Here is a 21,423-nt window from a genome sequence, read left to right as displayed (position 1 = left end):
ACTCCTTTTCCCTGCTTACCTTGTTATATTTAGAACCAGTATGGTTTTCATTAAAGAGGTGATCCCTTGCATTGCCTACAGTGTGTTCCTCCTGTGATCTTCCAAATAAAACATGTTTAGAGTCTTGTGGAGATTATCTGATTTTTTGTTGTTTATGTTGAATGTTATCTCCAAGGTAATAATTTCAATAATGTTGTTATTGAGAATCTTGAATTGTGGATGAAGTTTTATTGTGCTCTACATGATGGCTTTTTGTTTATCATCTCAATTTTCCATTTCCAGCTTCCCGGGTCGGGTTGTGAATTAAGGACCTCCATCGCTGCCTATCTCTCAACCACTCTTCTTCTTTTTTTAAGTACATCTTCCGGTTTTCCTCCACACTTCGCTATGCATTCCCACACTGAATCTGTCCATCTCTTTTGGGGTCTTTCTTGTGGTCTCTTTTCTGTTAACTTCTCTGAAAAACCTTTTTGTTGGCATTCTCTCTTCTTCCATTCTCATCATATGCCCATAGTTTCTATCCTGTCTTGAAGTTTCAAATTCTTATCCTTTTCCGTATCTCTTCATTTCTAATTCCATCCTTTCTGGTCTTGTCCTCAATACCTCTTAGGAATTACATCTCTGCTGCCTGTATTCTACTCTCCTCTCATTTTGTTGTAGTACACGATCCAGGTGCATAAGTTAGTATGGGTTCATCATTTCTTTGGGACGTCTTGGTTCCGCAAAATACCCCTTACACTCTGGTAGAAGCTGTTTGCTCATTGTATTCTTTTCCCCATTTCCTTGTTTATCTTTCCATCTTCTGTGATCACACTTTCCAAGTACTTGAAACTTTCAACCACTTCCAGAATTTTCATCTCGGTTTTATCTTTCCTCTTCCTTCCTTCCTTCCTTCCTTCCTTCCTTCCTTCCTTCCCCTTGTCATCACTAATGTTTTACTTTTCTCTGTGCTTACTTTCATCCCAAATTTTTCTATCTCTTGATTCCATACATGTACTTGTTTTTGCACTTCCATTTCATCCTCACCCCATATCACTAGGATCATCTGCAAACAATATGGCTTTTGTTGCCTGTCTTCCCAATCTCTGTTTAATTTTCTTATGAATTTCATCCATGACTATCATGAAGAGTATGAGGATAGTACACTTCCCTGTTGGAGATCAGTTTCAACTTCAAACCATTTTGTTTTTCCTATACTAGTTTTCACACTACAAACACAATTTTTGTACATAGCTTTTATCATTTGCACTTCCACTGTGTTAACCTTTTTTTCCCCTTAGTGTGTCCCATACCAACTGTCTGGGCACACTGTCATAAGCTTTCTAAATATCAATCTATCTCATCACCATGTCTTTCCCAAACTCCCATCTTTTCTCCATCATATGTCTTAATGTAAAGATCAAGTCAAACGTTGACCTGTCTTTCTTAAAACCATACTGTTCTTCCATTTCTCCTAGCTTTCTCCTCAGTCTTCCTTCCAATACTCTCTTAAAGATCTTACCTACATGGGCAATAAGGGTGATCCCTCAGTAGATATTACATTCCTTTTTATCACCTTTTTTAAATATCGGGATAATTAAACCCTTTCCCCACTCTTCCTTCAGATTATTCTAAATAATCGATACAACCACTGTAGCGTTATTGGTCCTGCTGCTTTTATCATTTCCATAGTTACCTCATCCACTCTTGCTGCTTTATCGCTCTTCATCTTTTGTATGGCTTCCTCTATTTCTAACATCGATATATCCTTTTCTTGTTCTTCCTTCCCCATTCTCTCTTCTTGCTCCTCATCTACTAGTTCACTGTATTTAATATTTAGCAATTCTGAGAAGTATTCTTCCCATCTTTTTAGTATGTCATTTCTTTGCATCAATATCTGCCTTGTTTCTTTTTTTACACATTTTGTATCTTCCCTATTTCTTAAACTATTCTTCACAAAACCATACAAAACCTTTTTACTTCCCTTTACATCTTCCTGTAAAGTTTCCGTGAAACTTTCCCAGCTCTTCAGTTTCTCTTCTTGTACTATTTTCTTACATACCTTTCTCGCTTCTTTATATTTCTCCCAATTCTCTGTACTGTTGCTGGCACCACGAAATAGGGGTAGCATGCCTACCTTTTACCCAGCGGTCCCGGGTTTAATTCCCGGCCAGGTCAGGGATTTTTACCTTGATCTGAGGGCTGGTTCGAGGTCCACTCAGCCTATGTGATTATAATTGAGGATAATGGCTTTTGTTGCCTGTCTTCCCAATCGCTGTTTAATGTTCTTATGAACCAGGTCTAGGAAGCCAAGAATAACGGACGAGAGTATTTGTCATGCTGAAGACACGACACCTCATAATCTGCAGGCCTTCGGGCTGAGCAGCGGTCGCTTGGTAGGCCATGGCTCTTCGGGGCTGTTGTGCCATGGGGTTTGGGTTTGGGCTCTGTACTATTGCTGCCTATTCACTTCCTCTGAGCCATTTGTTTCTTTTTAACTGCTTCCTTTACCCTGCTGTTCTATCAGGGAATCTCCTTTTTCCTCCCTGATAGTCTTCCACAGGTGTTTACTTGCACACTTTACCAAACTATTTCTGAAACCTGTCCATTCCTCTTCCACACTGTTCATGCCATCTTTAGGAATTTCTTTCTTCAGATCCTCTTGGAACTTTTCCCTCAAATCTTTCTCTTTTAACTTCCATCCCTTTATTTTGCCCCCCCACCCCCTTTTTTTCTCCTTTTTTCTATTAACTTATTTTACCAAGTCTTAATTTTGCTACCACAATTTAATGGTCTCCAAAATCTGCTCTTGGCATTGCTGTCACATCTTCCAGTTGTCTACATTTCTCCTCTACCAGAATAAGATCAATCTTTGTCTTTTTATCTCCCCAACCATATCTAGTTATTTTTGTGAGGTTTTTTTTTTTTTCCCCCTGAACCACATATTGCCAACAGTCCGTTCCTTCTGCAAAAGTCTGTTATCAAATCTCCTTCTTCATCTTGGTTTCCATAACTATAGGGGCCAATTGTCACTTATTTTACCTGTCTGTCTGTTCCACTATATGCATTCATGTCTCCCATTATTATGACCTCTTTGTCTTCAATACAACTTTCCAGTTCTTCTAGAAAATCTTCTAAACATTCGTCTGCATTCCCTGATTGTGGTGTATAAACCTGTATAAAATCCTGGATTCCACTCTGAAGTCCAAGTTTAATTATCCTGTCGTCACTGATCTGGTCAAGTTTGTCTGCATATTGTGCTAGGTCTTCTCTCAATCTAACATCAACACCATTTGTTGCCGTCTTTCTTCCACTCCAATATATTGTATATCCTTTCTTCAATTCTTTTTGACCTTTCCCCTTCCATTTTGTCTCACTCATTCCTATCATCGCTATGTCTTTCTTCTCCATATATTCTATCAGTTCTACCTTGCCATTCAAAGTCACGACATTGATGATGCCGATTCTGGTGATGTCTAGTAGACTACTTCTCACAGTTCCCCCAGAACACTGGGAACTGCACGTCACTTCATAGGGTCACCCTAGCATTTGCCGAGGCCTCGATTCACTTGCACGAATTTTATAGGCTGTTTGTACGATGGGTTCGCCACTCCCAAAGGCATTTTATTACCTTTTGCCAGGTTCAAATTAGGCCGCACCTAACATGGAGTCAGACGCCTTTTGTAGCTGCTCCTCTGGAGTACAGACACTACTGGTTTCCCACTTCCGCCATCTCCACTGATAGCGTTGAGTCTGATAATAACCGACCTCCCTAACCTTATTGTGGGACCCCCTGTGGGTAGGGGATGCAGATGAAGAATACACCCACGGTATCCTCTGCCTATCGTAAGAGGCGACTAAAAGGGGCCCCAGGGGCTCTCAGCTTGGGAGTGTGGGTTGGCGACCATAGGGCCCTTAGCTGAGTCATGGCATTGCTTCCACTTACTTGTGCCAGGCTCCTCACTTTCATCTATCCTGTCCGACCTCCCGTAGTCAACTCTTGTTCTTTTCCGAGCATTGAAGGCCTAGGGAGTCTTTCATCTTCACGCCCTTTGTGCCCCTTGCCTTTCTTCGTCCGTTACTTCATTTTTCGAAGTGACGGATTCCTACTTTTTTCTCTTTGTCTACCCTCTGTGGGTGGGGGACGCAGACAAAGAATACACCCACGGTATCCCCTGCCTGTCGTAAGAGGAGACTAAAAGTGGTGACCAAGGAATGATTGCATCAGATCCATGAAACTACTTGTGATTAGTACCATCATGCAGGGAACACCATGGGTCGCCTTTACTTGCGAGTAGTACCACTCTGTTAGGTACTCAATAGTTTTGTGATTCGTAGCAGTAAAGCGGGGTTCGCGTGGGTTTCCAGTAGCTGTGATTAGTACCACTAACCGTGGAACACCGCGGTCTTACGTTGCCCGTGATTATTATCATTAAGTGAGAAACGCCACGGGTCTGGGCATTGCCTGTGGTTAGTAACACAATATGAGCAATACCGTGGGTCTTCGTTGCCTATGATTAGTACCCACTATGTGTGGAACACCACAGGAATACTGGCTCTTGTGATTAGTACACCTAGGTGAGGAACACTGGGTTTGTGTTGCCTACGAGATTCGCCATTATGTGAGAAATACCAGAGGTCTGCGTTACCTGTACAACGTACAATACTTGTGAGTAGTACCATAATGTTTGGAACACCGTGAGTTTACGTTATCTTTGATTAGTATCGCAACGTGAGAAATACCATGGTTCTACTTTACTAGTAATAAGTGCCATTATGAGGGACCGTTGATATGGATATTGAACTTCTTTCGACAACAAGCATCATCGATTCAGGATTGTGCTTTGGAAACAGTCACTTAGTCCGTAATATTGTATCTGGACAGGTGAGGCATTGCGGGTCGGATCCACTGATTGTTTTAAATTCATATTTATTCATTCATTCTTCATCATCACGTTTTGAATTCTGGTCATTTAATGAATTTTGTACTTTTAAATTGCCATTGCATTTTGTACCATTAGGGGCCGATGACCTCAATGTTAGGCCCCTTTAAACAACAAGCATCAAGCATCATTCTTATTGTGGGAAGCTATATCTCAGGGTCAATACAGGCATAAGTCATGCTCATCCAGAGGCGTATAGACTAAGTATTGTTTCCAGATAGCGTGCTAGCAGCCACGCTCTCCAACCAGATACCGAACTGAAAGAAGTAGACCCGATGAAAGAACAGTCCCATGCTCTAGTACAAAGAAAGCCTTACATAATGGAACGTGCAGTTTTATAATGGGATTACCTTGATGGTTTTGACACAGCTGTAAATGGATTTGTTGAATTCCTGGCCAAATCAATAAGCCTTCTCCTAGGTTCAAAACACCCCGTCCGAAAATACTTGGAAGCCAGGAAAGCTAAATGCAGTGCACTGATTCAAAGATCATGCGACCAGAAGAGATCGAGAGAAGGGACTATAAATATAGATACAAAGAAATGCAGTTTTTCTTCTGGAAGCAAAGGAGAAAAGCTATAAGGAAATATCTTAACCAACAAATGACTACTTGTAATTTAAGTGTTCAAGATATTGATGATCATTTCTCTTTTATAATCGCAATAGTTGCATACGAGAAGAGGATCCAGACTGCATGAATAAAGCCTAGTGATAGCTCTCAGTGAATCTTATAAGACAATGATTAGCAAGGAGGAGGTAACTCATGCGACAAGTAAAATAACAGTTAACACAGCTCCCAGTCCTGATGTAGTCCGAGCAATCGAGGACAACCTAGTATCTGTCATCATTGCAAAAATCCTTCCAATAATGTTAATATCAGATTTCCATCCCATACTTCACCATCAGGCTCGTACATCAAATTGGAGACCTATAGCTATATGTTCTGTATCACGTAGAGGGATCTTGAGGCCTGATTAAGAATTTTTGTGCAATTTAGTGAGCATGAGAAAGGTCTTGTTAGGTCACCCTCTTGTCTCATCAACTATGCCTTTTTGAGATCCATCCTTTAACATGCTAAACTTGGGAAGCATGATTTAACACCGATTTTCCTTGGTATAAGTGCACTTGATTCGGCATTTGACAATGTTAGCCACTTAACATGTAAGGCATATTCTTAGTTCTTCCTAATGCCCCTGTCAATTAACTAGAATAATTTACAATCTCCAAGAAAATAATTCAACCTTTTTCCAGGTCAATCTGAGGACAACTATATCATTTTGTATCATAGATAATATAAGGGTCCTCATTTTCACCTATTTTATTCAGTATCATTACTAGCCATATATTTACAGAACTTAGTGAAAACAGTAGGCTATGTAATGAATATGGATAAGTTATGGGCGATAGGTTAATCCTACTGACAGTTCTGGGCTTTGCTGACAATACTGTAATAATTGGAAGAGACAATCAGCTCTCGAAATCACTAACTTGGCAGTTGAGAGATTTCAGGAATTAGGGTTGAAAATAGACTCAAACAAACCTATTGCTACCACCATTAATAAAGAAAAAATCAGCAGGGGGAACTTTTGGATATCAATTGGAAAAATCATAAGGTGCATTTCTGGATCCAAATGCATTAAATACCTGGGAATTACTTTGCTGATGCTAATGTATTTGGTATCAAATCATTGAAAGATAAACTAAATGCCTGGAAACTTCTCCTTGGCTACATCCTGATCAGAATTTTAATATTATAAACTCGTCCTTCTGCCCCACATTGATATATCAGCGTATTTCCCCGGGAAAGAATTCCAGAACGATTTGTAGGTGCGAACAAAATTACTAAGAGCACGCTCAAGGAGATTTTATCACTTCCAGGAGACACAGCAGATGCAATGATTTATTCTGCCAAAGCTGTTAAAGGTCTGGATCTTTTTTGCACAAGGAGGAAAGCTGCTCTCCAGCAGATCAGTAGCTGTAACATCCTCCGTAAAGCTCGCAATAAGAACATTGCAGTAATGAGAAACCTCAAAGTCGAAACTTCACATCGCGCATCCATACCAGGTGTGCTTATTCCATGGAATGAAGGGAATTAGCCATTCCCTTTGTAAATGATTTTTAAAAAACAATGTATTTAAGCACATTATTACAGCTAATATTTATTTTAAAGTTTGTCACGTTTTATATAGTGTATAATTAATATTACCGTATTTTAAAGTGGCAGTGATGCATGGGTAGTTGAGAGTTGTAAATATGTGTCTGTTTCCAAGAGCTATGCAAGGATGTGCCATAAAAAGCTTTGTCAGACAAGTTGCAAGAGGCTTGCCAGGCCACACCAGAGATCCAGGACCAATATTCTTCCACTTTGCTCCCTTCATAATTCTCCAGTGTGTTCTGGAATCTTCAGCCAAATGGAACGCAACTGACTAGTTCATTCTCTTCGGGAATATTTATATGTGCTAAAACTTGTGAGAAAAAGGTTTAATTGTGCTTCTGTCTTCAATTGAAGGGAAATTCATACAATGAGTAGTATAATTTAATTTCATTTTGGTTCTTTGTGAAAACTGCACCAAATCTACGTGCCAGAAAGTGCACACACAAATTAAAAGCACTTTTGCGGATCTACCAGGTGACTAGGGAATGCATTGACTGTGCTCATTCCCAGGTTTGAGTCACTAAGCATGGCAACTGCCAGTATGAGTGAAGAGAGTGGAGGGTGGGGAGGTTGTTGCTGTGCATTAGAATCTTAATCCAGGACATGAGTTCAAGAGCTATTCAGGCGAAGAGCAATATAATTTCCAATGGCTGACCAATACCTGATTTGCCTGGTATTAAAACTAAAACAGAATGATGTGTTCGACACTTTAATACAGATCAGTTGAAAACTGGTTATGTGGTTGTCAAAGAACATCAAAACTCTATTGTTGGCCTTGCATTCTATTTTCAAATGAAAAGGGTGTGTGGAACTGTGCAGGCTTCAATGACATAAATAATCTGCTTAAAATCTCTCACACCAAGCTCGATAGCTGCCGTTGCTTAATTGCGGCCAGTATCCAGTATTTGGGATGTAGTGGCTTCGAACCCCACTGTCGACAGCCCTGAAGATGGTTTTCTGTGGTTTCCCATTTTCACACCAGGCAAATGTTGGGGCTATACATTAATTAAGGCCATGATCGCTTCCTTCCCACTCTTAGCCCTTTCCTATCCCATTGTCACCATAAGACCTATCTGTGTCGGTGTGACATAAAGCAAAATAGCAACAACATGATTCCTGCTCTCTTCTAGTCCGTAACCACACATCTTGTTATATTACCCTGGTTTAGGGAGAGGAACCAATGTATTTCAGAATAGTGAATGCTGTGGGTTCCATAAAACTAGATTACAAGGGGCAGGTGGACCACTATATACAGGGTGAAGCGTAATTCGCGCACTCGGGCGTCGCAGCGCGACTCCTCACATGCCGGCAATAAAAAAATGTCTCTTACAAAATTTCATCTTGCGAGTATATCCGGCAGAAAAACGACGTTGAAGAGTAGCAATCTGGCAACACTGTAACCACATGTAGGGTAACTACCTCTGTCAGCAGAAGTTAGTCATACTGTACAGTTGGTGCAATGGATAGAGTTTTGGGTTAGCATGCAGGAGGTCGAGTGGTCGATCCAGGGGTGAGGCGTATGTTTTTTATTTCGTAAATGTAGTCCAGGTGGTATGGTATTTGGCATCTTAATCATCAACAGCGATTGCAGCGGGTCTTCTAGAAACCATTTGCACTTACAAACTACGATCCTAGAAATGGACGAACAATCGTTTTCATTGGTCAGCTTTGAAAGGCGCCCTTTCCACGTCGTGGGTGTGAATTTATTCGCACCACTTCATCTACTAGATGTGAAACCTGTTTTCTTTGTACCCTCCTCCAGTGGTCCCATAGATTAGTACCAACTATTATTCTTGCCTCGTTCAGGTCCATTACATTTCGTTAGGGCCTTATGTTACCAGTAGGCCTAGCAACGTGCTCTGCGAATAATGTCCAAACTCGGTTACAATTTGTATGTGTTATCACCATGGTCCCAATAATTCTGCCTTTCAACATTGCGTCTGGTAACCGCATGCTGTTTAGTACTTATCTCTGCATTATTATTATTATTATTATTATTATTATTATTATTATTATTATTATTATGTTGTAAATGTAGGATACATGTGACTTCAGAAACGGTGTCTTACTGTATTATAGTAGGTAATGTCAGGTGGAAATTAGGAAATAAAAAATGCGCCTCAACCCAGTATCAAACCATCGACCTCCTGCATGCCAACCAAAAACTCTACCCACTGCACCAACTGTACAGCACGACGCAAACGTGCTGACAGCGGTAGTTACCGTACATATGGTTACAGTGTTGCCAGATTGCTACTCTTTAACGTCCGTTTTCTACCGGATATACTCGCAAGACGAAATTTTGTAAGAGACATTTTTTTTATTGCTGGCATGTGAGGAGTCGCGCTGCGACGCCCGAGTGCGCGAATTACGCTTCACCCTGTATATAAATAGATGAGTTAAATGGAAGTAACTTTGTGGTATGAATTTGATTATTTTAAAGTCTGTTATCTGAATTACAATCCAATAATATGCAATTCTTGTAAGATGGCTGTCTTTGTTTATTGATAGTTGTTTTGCTTACAAATCTGTCCCAATTTTTCAGGTTTTTGATAATTATGCAGTTACTGTTATGATCGGTGGGGAGCCTTACACTTTAGGACTTTTTGATACAGCTGGTAAGTTGTTCTCCGTTGACGGAACAGTTTTACTCATTAGTAATTTTTTGACTCTGTTTTTTGTTACCTACCCATTTTCTCATTTTTCCTTTTTCTCTCTAGGTCAGGAAGATTATGATCGACTACGTCCACTTAGTTATCCCCAGACAGATGTTTTTCTTGTCTGTTTCTCTGTAGTGTCGCCATCTTCGTTTGAAAATGTGAAGGAAAAAGTAAGTGAACTTTCAGAGGGAGGTATTTGGGGGAAGGGGTAATTACCAAGCACTATGACATGAAAGTTTCTTTTGTAGTGGGTTCCAGAAATCACTCATCACTGTCAGAAGACTCCATTCCTTTTAGTAGGAACACAGATCGATTTGAGAGACGATGCTGCCACCATTGAGAAACTTGCAAAAAACAAGCAAAAACCTATAACTTTTGAGCAGGGAGAAAAGCTAGCTAAAGAACTAAAGGCAGTCAAATACGTGGAGTGCTCTGCCTTAACGCAGGTAAGTACTTACTCATTTTATGAAGACTTAGAATGTACCGGGTGTTTCACAGTTTGTTGGCTTTTTAATTCTGTGGTAAAAAACCAAAAGTTGATATGTCCAAAATTGGCTATTTTTTAGTTTTGCCAGATGCTGGTTAGTATTTCATGTGCTACATATTCCACCAAAAGAGATATGTCTATTCATTATAGTAACAGAAAAATGGCATTGGTAAGTAATGGTATGTTTGTGCATTACAGTTTATGGTTTCACAAATCAAGTTTTGGTTGGATTATTTTGTTTTGTCAGTACATGATATGTTCTGTTTATGTCATTGTAGATTTCTCATTTTGTTCAAAATGCTTTGCATGTTTCCATGAGTTTATTGTAGACTGGCATTGTTTTGTTGCTAAATTAATGTAAGGAAATATACTGTAGTTTTGTTTATCATTTCCTTTGGTGTATTAGATTTGCACTATGGAAGAGAGAGCTGGAACAATTGTGGCATGTGTAGTTCATATAAGATTGATGACAATGATGTATGTATGTATGTATGTATGTATGTATGTATGTATGTATGTATGTATGTATGTATGTTGGGTATTCAGCCCAAGGGCTGGTTTGATCCTCTACAGCTCCACCAACAGCTGTCATAGATAGCCTAGGTGTCACCAAAGAGGCATACTAGGGAAATGAGGAGTGAGGTAGTTTCCTGTTGCTTTCCTCACTGAGCCAGAAGTTGCTATTACATATCAGTCTGCCATGCCCACTGAAATGCATGCACCAACCGACCCTATGAGCGATACGTTCACACCATTCATAACAGGGACTGGCTGCATAAGGAACGGTGTTACTAGAATCGTTCATACCTCGGTCACTTTTATATTGTCAAAGCCAAGGATGAGACTGAGATAGGTCAGTGAAAGTAACAAATTTATTCTAGCCCATACCAGAAGACATAGTGCACTGTAAACACTGCATCCTGCCAGCAAAGGCACGATGACAGTGAAGGTAAGTGTAATAATTGAAGGGTTGGATGCAAGAACCAGGCAGCTCCATTTTTCCTAACTTTTCAGGAGCAAGAAAAAACTGTATAAAATAAGTATGAATGATGACCTTGATACATTTAGTCTGTATTGTAGCAAAATTTTCAATTTTCTTGTCTTTTATAGCAATTTTGGAGCCACCCGGTTCTTGCATAGAAAATGTTTAATTCAGTGATTTCTGTGGTTTTACTTACCAAAAACTGTATTTTTGCAAAATAAATTACAGTATTTCAATATGTAAACACTTCATAATAAGTCACAGAAATTTTAAGAACCTTAAATATTAAGTGTATCCACTATTACAGTATGACAGTTCATGTTATTCACTTCCAGATGAGGTGTTCACATTATTTTCTCTTGATTGGCTGGTTATGTTGTGAACATTAAAACAAGAATAATAGATAACACCACCTTTCCAATACTAGTTTTATTTATTGGTGAGGGGATATTATATAAGAAGATGTAATAATTTATAATAGCGAATAAGATAAGGGTGGATGAAAATATAAAGAATAAAATACTAGTATTGGAAAGGTGGTGTTAACTATTATTCTTGTTTTAATGTTCATATCTGATGTCCAATACGGCCTACAATGAGATTTATTACTTGTAATGGTTATGTTGTTGTAATACCACTTGTCAGTGGGAGGTACATAGCGTTTGGCCAGTACCATTACATCCCGAAATTTTGCTTCCTTGATGTGCAGGGCTTCTGGATACAGTTTCTGACTCGCGTGAGGAAACTTTGGAGTACTGTTTTTTTTTTCAAGAGAGGAAACTCTTGTATAGAAAAACCTGATGCATTCATTGAACATTTAACAGTTCCACAAAATTCTTCACTATGAATAAACAACCAATATTTTGAAATGGAGAACTTCTCTTTACCTACACAACTAACATTCTTCTTGAAGGATTCTTCAAAAGTACTTTTATAGTCTAGAAAACTGTCTCTCTCAATTTGTTTGACAACATATTTTGAGCTTAACCCTCTTATGAGGTTCATATAGTCATTAGGAACATACAGTCTTTCTCTCTTCCGTTTTTCTTTTTCTATTCCAAAGCTTCGGCACCAGTGATGATGCACTGAACTATAATCGATAGAAAAACCAGGTGGCTCCTGGAGCTGCCTTGTTCTTGCATTAAAATTATGATGAATGCTATCTCCATGTGGCTCCCGTTCCTTTGTATCACCAATGGAAGTCATTGGAGTTGCATGGTTCTTGCATAGAAATGTGCGCCTATTTGTTTACATTCGATATATATGAAAATGTCCATTTTGACGAAAAGTGGAGCTGCCTGGTTCTTGCGTCTAACCCTTCAATGGTTTCAGAACTGTAGTTCATGCCTTCATCATACAGTTATGAGGTTATGCACTTTTGCCTACAGAATTCTCTGACATCAATTTCTGGATCAGAATACATGCCATCAGAAGGTGAATGTGAGGATTTTCCACTTCCAGAACAAGTAACAAAGGAGAAGGTAGAAGTCCAGATGTGTAACAGTGACAGTGGGGGGGATAATGTGCCTTAGACTGAGGTGGAAGAGATCACATCTTCAGTTGGCGTTAGTACATCTGCAGCTAATCCTGTTTTGTATGAGAGTGAATGTGATGGTGGTGGAGGTGATGCTAATGCAAAATAGTGATGAGTCCGAAACTATCAGTGTTAAGAGAAAATTAAGCAGAATTGAAACAGAAAAGCTAAAAGCTGTTGATAGGCAAGGTATGGCCAGGAAAGGTGTTTGTTGCAACTGATAAGTGTTGTAGGAAAGCATACACAAAGAAATCTAAAGAAAGTGATTAGAAATAGATATTTACTGAACTTCAAATTCTGACCCTGCTGTTCAAGATCAGATTTTTAGCAATGGTATCCAGATCACAGGGAGAGACAGAAAAAAGTGGCTCTCATGATAAGACTATATCTGCTTTTTAAAAAAATCCTGTGAATAAAGTGCCAATAGAAGTTTGTAAGACATTATTTATGTCAGCTTATGGAATTAAGAGGTAAAGTTGATATTCTAATACACAGACAGAAAATTAATATAGTTGGTAATGTAATGCCTGATCAGAAAGGGATGAAATACTAGCTCACATCAATAACTTTCCACAGCATGAAAGCCATTATTCAAGACGCCATACCAGTTGCAAATACCTACCACTTCATAATATAACCAAAATGTACAGACTGTACATGACTAAGAAGAAATAGGAAGGTGAGCGAGTGCCATCTTATCCTGTTTATAAGAGGTGTATTACGATCAACAGCACTCTGATTCAAGCAACCTAAGATACACTTGTAAAACATGTGACATGTTTCAAATGAAGCTGAAGAGTTGTAATCAAGAAGACAAGCCTTATTATTAAACAAGAATATGATGATCATTTTGCTTTAGCAGATTATGCATACAAGAGCAAGACTTACAAAGGAAGAATTAAATGTATCTTCCCAATTCAATAAAAAACATAATTCCATCATTAGATGGAGCAATAAAATTCAAACATGTTTTGACTAGTTTGAGCCATCTTCAGTGAAATAAGCGGGGTTAAAGTAATCTACATAATACAAGCAACAACAAACAAAAAAAAAGAGGTATGACAAAAATAAAAACAATAACAATCTCTCTCTCTCTCTCTCTCTCTCTCTCTCTCTCTATATATATATATATATATATATATATATATATATAAAATAAGAGTTTTGTCACTAGAAAATGGCTAAAGAGAATTTAATGAAAATCGGTGTGCAAAGTCAGGGAATAAGTCGTAACAATGTAAGCCATAAATAATTTTATTCGCGCTGATAGAAATGGCAGTTATGAGGAAGGCCTAAAATTTTATTAAATATTTATATTATTAGTGGTTGTATCGGTAAGTACTACATAACCAAAGTTATATAGAATTAAATTTCCGACCATTTATGTCTCATATTTTTACCGTACCGGCCATGATAACACAGTTATTCATGAATTTGTATTTTTGTTGCTAAGTGCATATCAACACCGAGCCACGAGAAAATGGGTTAACAAAATAATGAAAATAAGTATATAGAGTCGGGGAATAAGAAACTAGTCTAACATATAAACAATTTTATTCACCCCGGATGAAATTGTAGTTTAGGGGAAGGTGCATAAAATTTAATTTTAAATACCTGTGTATTTAGTCCTATCGAAAAGTACTGCATAACAAAAGTTACAGATAATACAATTCCGATCATTTATGTATTATTCAGTTTTACCGTACCGACTATGGTGAGTGGTATTTCAGAGTCGAAGGAAAACTAAATGTGAAGGTCTACAATATCGCAAGCGCATAACATTGATCAACTATAACATTACATTGACCATTGTTTGTTGTGATATTATTTGTCTCCTATGCTGCTTCTCAACTCCGATAGATGGGATTACTGCTGCATACCGAGTATAATAGCCTGATTGAATATTGGTAGGAAACAGCCAGGGGGTTAGAAAACTTTCTTCTTTAGCATGCCATTCCTCTGGTTCATACATTTTCTGACACAGCTGGTACGTAACACACTGGTTCTTCATAGTATTCCAGTTATTCGATCCCTTTTCTGACTTGCCGTTTTGAATGAGCAGTGTGCATACTTAAGGCAGAGGCTAACTTGTAGTAGTAGTAGTAGTATGTTTTTACAATGCTTAGTAAAGCTAAAGGTTCCACCTATTCAATACGTTATCGTAATGGTCTATTTAGAACATCACATATTTATTTAACTTATCATAAAATACATCTTTGGGACCGGTTTCGGCAATCCACTATGCCATCATCAGCCATTGAGTTTTTTTGTTTTTTTTTATAGCAAGGAACATTCAAAAATTTAAAAATATGCAATAGCAAGTCCTATTCTTACATGAAAAACATTAAAAATATAGCTAAATAGCATAGGCCCATTGTACTATAAAAATAACATGTCTTTTTTGAAAAATACAATATTATTTAGTGCATCTAAAATTATTTTTTATATATAATTGGCAAAGTCTATGATTTGGTATACCTTATGTACAATAGAATCATGTAAAATTGATAAAAGAATCTACTTTTGCCATTTAAACCACAGTTTTCAAAACAAGTCCTATTTTACATGGAAATATTAAAACTTGGCTAGTTAGTATTAACCCTTCTTTATGTTATGCAAATAACATGTCTTGTTAAAAAATATAGTATTATTTGGTGCATTAGAATTGTTTTTTAGGTGCTTAAAAAGACTATGGTTTGATATAGTTGATACACAGGAAATTTTCTATAAAATTGATGAATGTTTCTATAAAAACCTCTGTCATTTTTTAAACACAGTTTCTTAGTTCCTCATAATATGCGACTTGTACTGTTTTAGATAATAAATACAGGTTCTTCTTCCTTAAAACTTATTGACACAACAGTCTGTTTGACTATGTAAGGAGTAGCAGATTCTGATGTGTTTTTTCTTGTTTGAGTATTTGAACCTTGCTTCTAGTATTTTCCAATGTAAATAACTGTGTGGCTGAGGCCGAAACTATGGTTAAGATCTTGAATATTATTTTATGTGCCAGATGGAAATGGGCCGTAAATAGTGTTAATCTCGAACCAGTACGGACCTCAGGTTGAATGTAACAGCGTGCAGAGAGAGTGAGTAGTATGGCCTGGTCTAGAATAACAATTTAGGGCTATTCCAAATTGTAGCACCACACTTCACTAAATAACTCAAAATTCAACCCTGAAAAGAGCTGTTTCTTAAGAAAAGCTTCTTCCTCTTCACTTTTATTAAATTCCACATTCATTTTATTCCAAATTATCAGTGAAGAGGCCGTTTCTCCTCTGACTTGGAGGAAAAAATTTCCCTCCGTGGCAAATAGATTTTTCCACCGGGGTGCCGCCAGTGTAGTGAATTGATATTTTCCGACTCGTTGGGTACTCCTAGGAAACAGATTAGTAAAAGGGCATAGTTTTTGCCCTGGGAGTCTCCACTATTCAACCCCCTCCCCACCGAAAAAAGACTAAGAGTGTTCACGAATCACGGCTTTCTGCGGCTTGGTCATTCCAGCTCTGGAACTTTGTATTGTTAGATCGGCAGTGTAGTCCTGTTCGTTAAAAGTGAGAAAATATGTGGTGTTTCATTTGATCGAGTATTTCATATTAAAAGCTTGCTTTTAATTGCGTCGTTCCTACTGACGTCATTGTAATATATGTTCATTTCCGTTCGGAAAAACATTAAGACAGTCTTTCTGATGATATAAAAAGGCAGGTGGAGAGTGAGTGTCTACCATTATATTGAAAACTCCCCAACCTGATTGTGACTGATGGTAATGAAGGGGGTCTAATATTACAGTGAAAATTCCCTAACTCAGTCTTCATATGAGAAAAGATGTTTGGTGACTTCCCCATCACGTTTCTAGGGTAACGTTACGAGCTACGCATTTTAATACAATCTTGCTCACAACGTGTACACTAGAATTCCGTAGTGAAGCACAGGTACATAAGCTAGTATACAATATTTACATCACTAGATGGAACAATAAATAACTTGCTGAGATGAATTCAGTGAATAAAGATTAATATAAAACATAATTGAATCCAAAAAGTGCGCTAAAACTAAGAAAAGAAAATAAATGATACAGACGGAAACAAAACAATAAGTGCTAATGGTGAGGTTGCGGACCTCTTAGTCTAAAAATTTTAGTTTGATAATTAAAAAACAAGACAAAATCACTGTCATGAAAATCCAGGCTGACAGTCTGTAGAAACACCATCACCACGAATGGCTAAGGAGGGGAGCGAAAAAGCGTGAGAAACCAAGTTTGATAGACAACGTACCAGGTGAAATGTATGTGATAAGTGATGAAAAAACTCTGATGAATTAAAAATTTTAGAATAGCAGAATTCTCAGTTTAGTGGTCCCATTCTCAAAGATTGTTCCCAATGTTAGCTAGGTCTATTGCCTTATTTTAAATGGTCGGGAGGGCAGCGACAAAATTAAGAAGCTGTTAGAGAAGTAACATGTACGTCATAAACTATAAAGTGACCCTAGTGGAAACCGTCAATGAAGTTCCGATCTGTAATGGAAAAAATGAGGTTGTGTGAGAAACTTGGGCTAATAAGTAAAAAATGCGAAATGGGTGTAAAGAAATCTTTAAACTTACGGTTCTTAAAAGGATGTTGTCCTCTCGAACCGGCCTGGCCTTCTCAAAGTTAACGGTCCTATTCGTACGATCGAGTCTATTGTTAGCTGCAATATCTTGTAATACAAGAACAAAAAAAAAAATTAGCAGCTGAAAATAATGCATTGAAAGTACTGGTATTTTACATGCAACAATTTCTGCGAACACCAGTACTGAACAACAATATAAACTCCTGTTCATAAAAAACAAACCCCTTGAACGACTAGGGATATGAAGTTCATATTCACAGGACATGTTCATTAGTACGTTCTGCAGAAACAGCATTTCAGTCACGTAAGTTCAGCATTTGTCCTGTTGCCTAGTAGGCACTGATAACTTGTTCCATGCATGATGGCATCAACGTGTACAAGGCGCGAATGGCGTCCTGGGATATAGCCATCCATGCTGCATTCACCTGGTTCCACAGTTTCATCTTTGGTGGTTGGCATTGGGTCACAACGCCGCACCCATCGTTTCACTATATCCCACAGATTTTTTATTGGTGACAAGCCCAGTGATCGGGCGGGCCAGGGCAATAGTATGATATCCTGTGACAACAAGAAGGCGCGTATTCGTGCAGCAACATGTGGTCGCGCATTGTCCTGCTTGTAATCAAGAAGACAAGGATATTATTAATCAAGAATATAACGATCATTTTGTGTTAGCAGATTATGCATACAAGAGCAAGAAAAAAAACGTCTGGGATGTCGTGCGGGAAGGGTATGGCTATGGGCCGCAGGATGTCATTTACGTAGGTCAAACTGGTCACAGTACCCTGGACACGCACCAGCTATGATTTGAAGTTGTACCCAATAGCACCCCACACCATAAGGCCTTGAGTTGGCGCTGTATGTCTTGTGTGAATGCAGTCATTGTGATGCCTCTCCCCCTGTCTGCTGCAAACCAAAATGCGGCCATCATTTTCAAACAAACAGAACCTGGATTTGTCCGAAAATACTATCTGCTGCCATTCCTGTCCTCAGTGACGTCGTTCCATACACCATTGCAGTCTAGCATGTTTATGCACATTGATAAGTTATTTTACCCACGTAAAGAGAACACTATTCTAGAAATCGGCTGTTTAGCATTTTAGAAAGTGCCTAATGACATAAATTTTTTTAAAGGAATGTTGTTTTTACTCTTTAAGGCTATTCATACATACTTTGTAGCTGTATGAGTTTTTCCCTACAAGAAAGATTTTATCAAAACTGGGTGCTACAATTAGTTTTATAATAGTTGCAACAAACTGATAACTCAAAGAGCTTTAAAAATGTATATAAATGTTTTTATGATGTGTGTGTTATCCCACAAGGATTAATTTAGTCTGTATTTTAATTACATAGAGTTTGTCACATACGTAATTATAAAATTTACAACTTAGCATAGAAGGCTCTGTTCATGTTCTTACACTGGAACAAGTATTTCATGTAGCTAATTAAAAAAGTCTTGCAACAATTTCCTTGGCTGATAATGGCACAGGAAGGTGCCGAAACCAGTCCCAAAATTACAGATAATAAATATGTGATATTCTAATAATTTCACTATTTTATTGTATTGAACAGGTGGAAACCTTTATCCTTTTCTGTAACTACGGCCCTCTGTAAACCATTCTGTACACACCCGTTGCACTGCCGACACACTTCGTTCCCACACAAGCAGCAATTTCCCAGATGAATGCATCACGTTCTCTCATGCCAATAATGCGCCCTCTTTCAAACTCTCATTCGACGGTACGGTTCTCACATATGTCTGCAAGGCATCCTGCAAGTCTGCTCAAGTCACGCTGATCTATTACCTTTGGTTTATAGCAACAACGAAAGACTCAGGCATATTTTATGAGTCGTGGTGTTGCGCCGAGATATTGATGGTGGAGCTTGAACCTGAGGGCTGACATGGTTCAAATGCTAATCATTTCTTTAGAACATACTATTGCACATGTCCTGTGAATATTAACTTCCTATCTCTAGTCTTTCAAGGTGTTCTGGTTGTTATGAACATCATTGTAGTTTATTACAAAAGGCAGCTGTGGGTGTACAATGTAACTGTTACCAGGTGTATGCATAAGTTGTTTTTTGTTAAGAAAACACATTATATTCAAGGGAAATTCATTTTTTGTTTATTCAAAATATTGACCATCAGCTTCTACACACTTCACCTATCTTTCAGGTAAGTTATGAATACTATTCCAGAAAAACTGCTTGTCTTTTGCAGCAAACGATTTGTCGAGCCATTTTCCAACTTCCTCGTTATTGCTTAGGCCTAATTGCTGCTCTGGGAGCGCGTGCCCCATTGATGCGAAGAGGTGATAGATGGTGCTGGGTCGGGGCAGTACGGAGTTTGCGGAAGGATGTCCTGTCCAAGCGATTTCAAGGTGTCTTTCACTGGTTTTGCTATGTGAGATAGCGCATTGTCGTGTAACAAAATCACTTTGCCATGTCTTTTGGCCCATTCCGGTCGTCTTTCGATCAATGCGTGATTTAAATGAATCAGTTGTTGGTGATAGTGATGTGCATTAACGGTTTCACCGGGCTTCGAGAGTTCTTCTTTTATGACCGCATAGGATCACTTTATCAAGTATCAAAACGGTGGAAGAATCTCAATAGTGTAAAAATTTAGTGATTAGATTTTGATATGGAAAATGAAGCTGATTACTTGCAATAGGATCACTTTAGTCAGTCCATCGTTCAGGTCTCTTTGAAGGGATTGTTCGGGCTTTGTGGTTCTCCCAGTACTTCTTCGGACGCTCCGATCCTCGTGCTCTTTGAAAATATGCGTGTTGTTGTTTTGTTTTGTGTAAGGATAAAGCAGAGGTTTGTATTCTTGACTTTTGTATTCAATTTTATCTTATTTGTGGTGTCTTCTGTTGTAAGGCCTATTTCTTTCAGATCTTCTCTTACTTCTCTGATCCATTTACATCCTGTTGTGCTATTTTTTGAAACGAGATTGTGTTGTACTAGTTGTTTCAGAAGTCTCGAATCCTTCATTTTCATATGTCCAAAGAATCCCAGTCTCTTATGTATAGTATCTATAATGGGTTCTAGCTCTTTGTACACGACTTTGTTAGGTATTATCTGCCACTGTCCACCTTCTTTGTATTTTTTGTTAACCCAGTTCTTCCCATCCTCCTTTCAATTTTCTGAAGTCTGTCAGTCTTTGGTTGTTTATGCAGGTGAAAAAGTGTTTTTGCTGCATATGTAGCTTCCGGTTTTATAACTCTGTTGTAGTGTTTTATTTTTGCATTTATTGGTAAACATTTCTTTTTGTAGATATCCCATGTTAATTTTTGTGCTTTAGCTAATCTATCTGTTCTTGTTCAGATTGAGAATTTTTCATTTAGGTTATGTGTTATTACTTCTCCAAGATATTTAAATTGAGATACTGTTTTGATTTTATTACCATTTATGGTAACTTCTTTTAGTTATGTTGGTTTTTGGGGCATAATTTCTGTTTTTCCAAATGATGTTTTGAGGCCAATTTTATTTGCAATGTTTTGAAGTTGTGATATCTGGATTTTTGCTTCTTTTATGTTCACTGCTGGTAATGCTAAATCGTCGGTGAAACCCAGGCAATTTGTTTCAATTTTTCGGCCAATAGGTATTTTTGGGGGACATTTCCTAAACCATTCCCTCATTACCATTTCTAGAGCACAATGAAATAATAGTGGTGAGAGCCCATCTCCCTGCTGTAGTCCAGTTTTAATTTTGAATGACTCTGATGTTTTACCCCCAATCTTCACTTTTGATTTGGTGTTAGTGAGAGTCAATTCAGTACACAAAACCGCTCTGGTCTACCAGACACAAAGCGTGGTCTTCTTGCCGAAGTGATTTGACCTTGGTGTTGAAGGACCGGCTTCGCCAGATGACAGCAACGATTTTCTTCACTTCGGGTTTTCAAAATCAATTTTTCCTCACCCATCAAAATTCGGTACAGAAATGATTTGCTTTCGTGACGAAGCCGCAAGTGACTTTGGTATTTGCCATTCATTCAAATGTGTGGGATCCATTTACCGAGTTTATTGATCTTCCCCATTGCTCATAAACGTCGGCTGATTGTTCTTGTGACACAT

At 38.3% G+C, this 21,423-nt stretch overlaps 1 protein-coding gene across 1 annotated transcript in view; it reads left to right on the top strand.

The window, feature by feature from the left end:
* The window catches only part of Cdc42 (Cell division cycle 42), a 98,698-nt gene that overhangs the window by 14,581 nt on the left and 62,694 nt on the right, over positions 1–21,423 (top strand). The window contains exons 3-5 of the mRNA XM_067150446.2: positions 9,622–9,694; positions 9,797–9,906; positions 9,985–10,182. Of these exons, the coding sequence (XP_067006547.1) occupies positions 9,622–9,694; positions 9,797–9,906; positions 9,985–10,182 (381 nt within the window). The remainder of the gene's footprint in view (positions 1–9,621; positions 9,695–9,796; positions 9,907–9,984; positions 10,183–21,423) is intronic.

The sequence above is a fragment of the Anabrus simplex genome, chromosome 6 (assembly GCF_040414725.1).
Source record: "Anabrus simplex isolate iqAnaSimp1 chromosome 6, ASM4041472v1, whole genome shotgun sequence".
In the NCBI taxonomy this organism is placed as follows: domain Eukaryota; kingdom Metazoa; phylum Arthropoda; class Insecta; order Orthoptera; family Tettigoniidae; genus Anabrus; species Anabrus simplex.
Note: the sequence above shows the minus strand (reverse complement) of the source record. Positions and strands in the feature narration are given on the sequence as shown.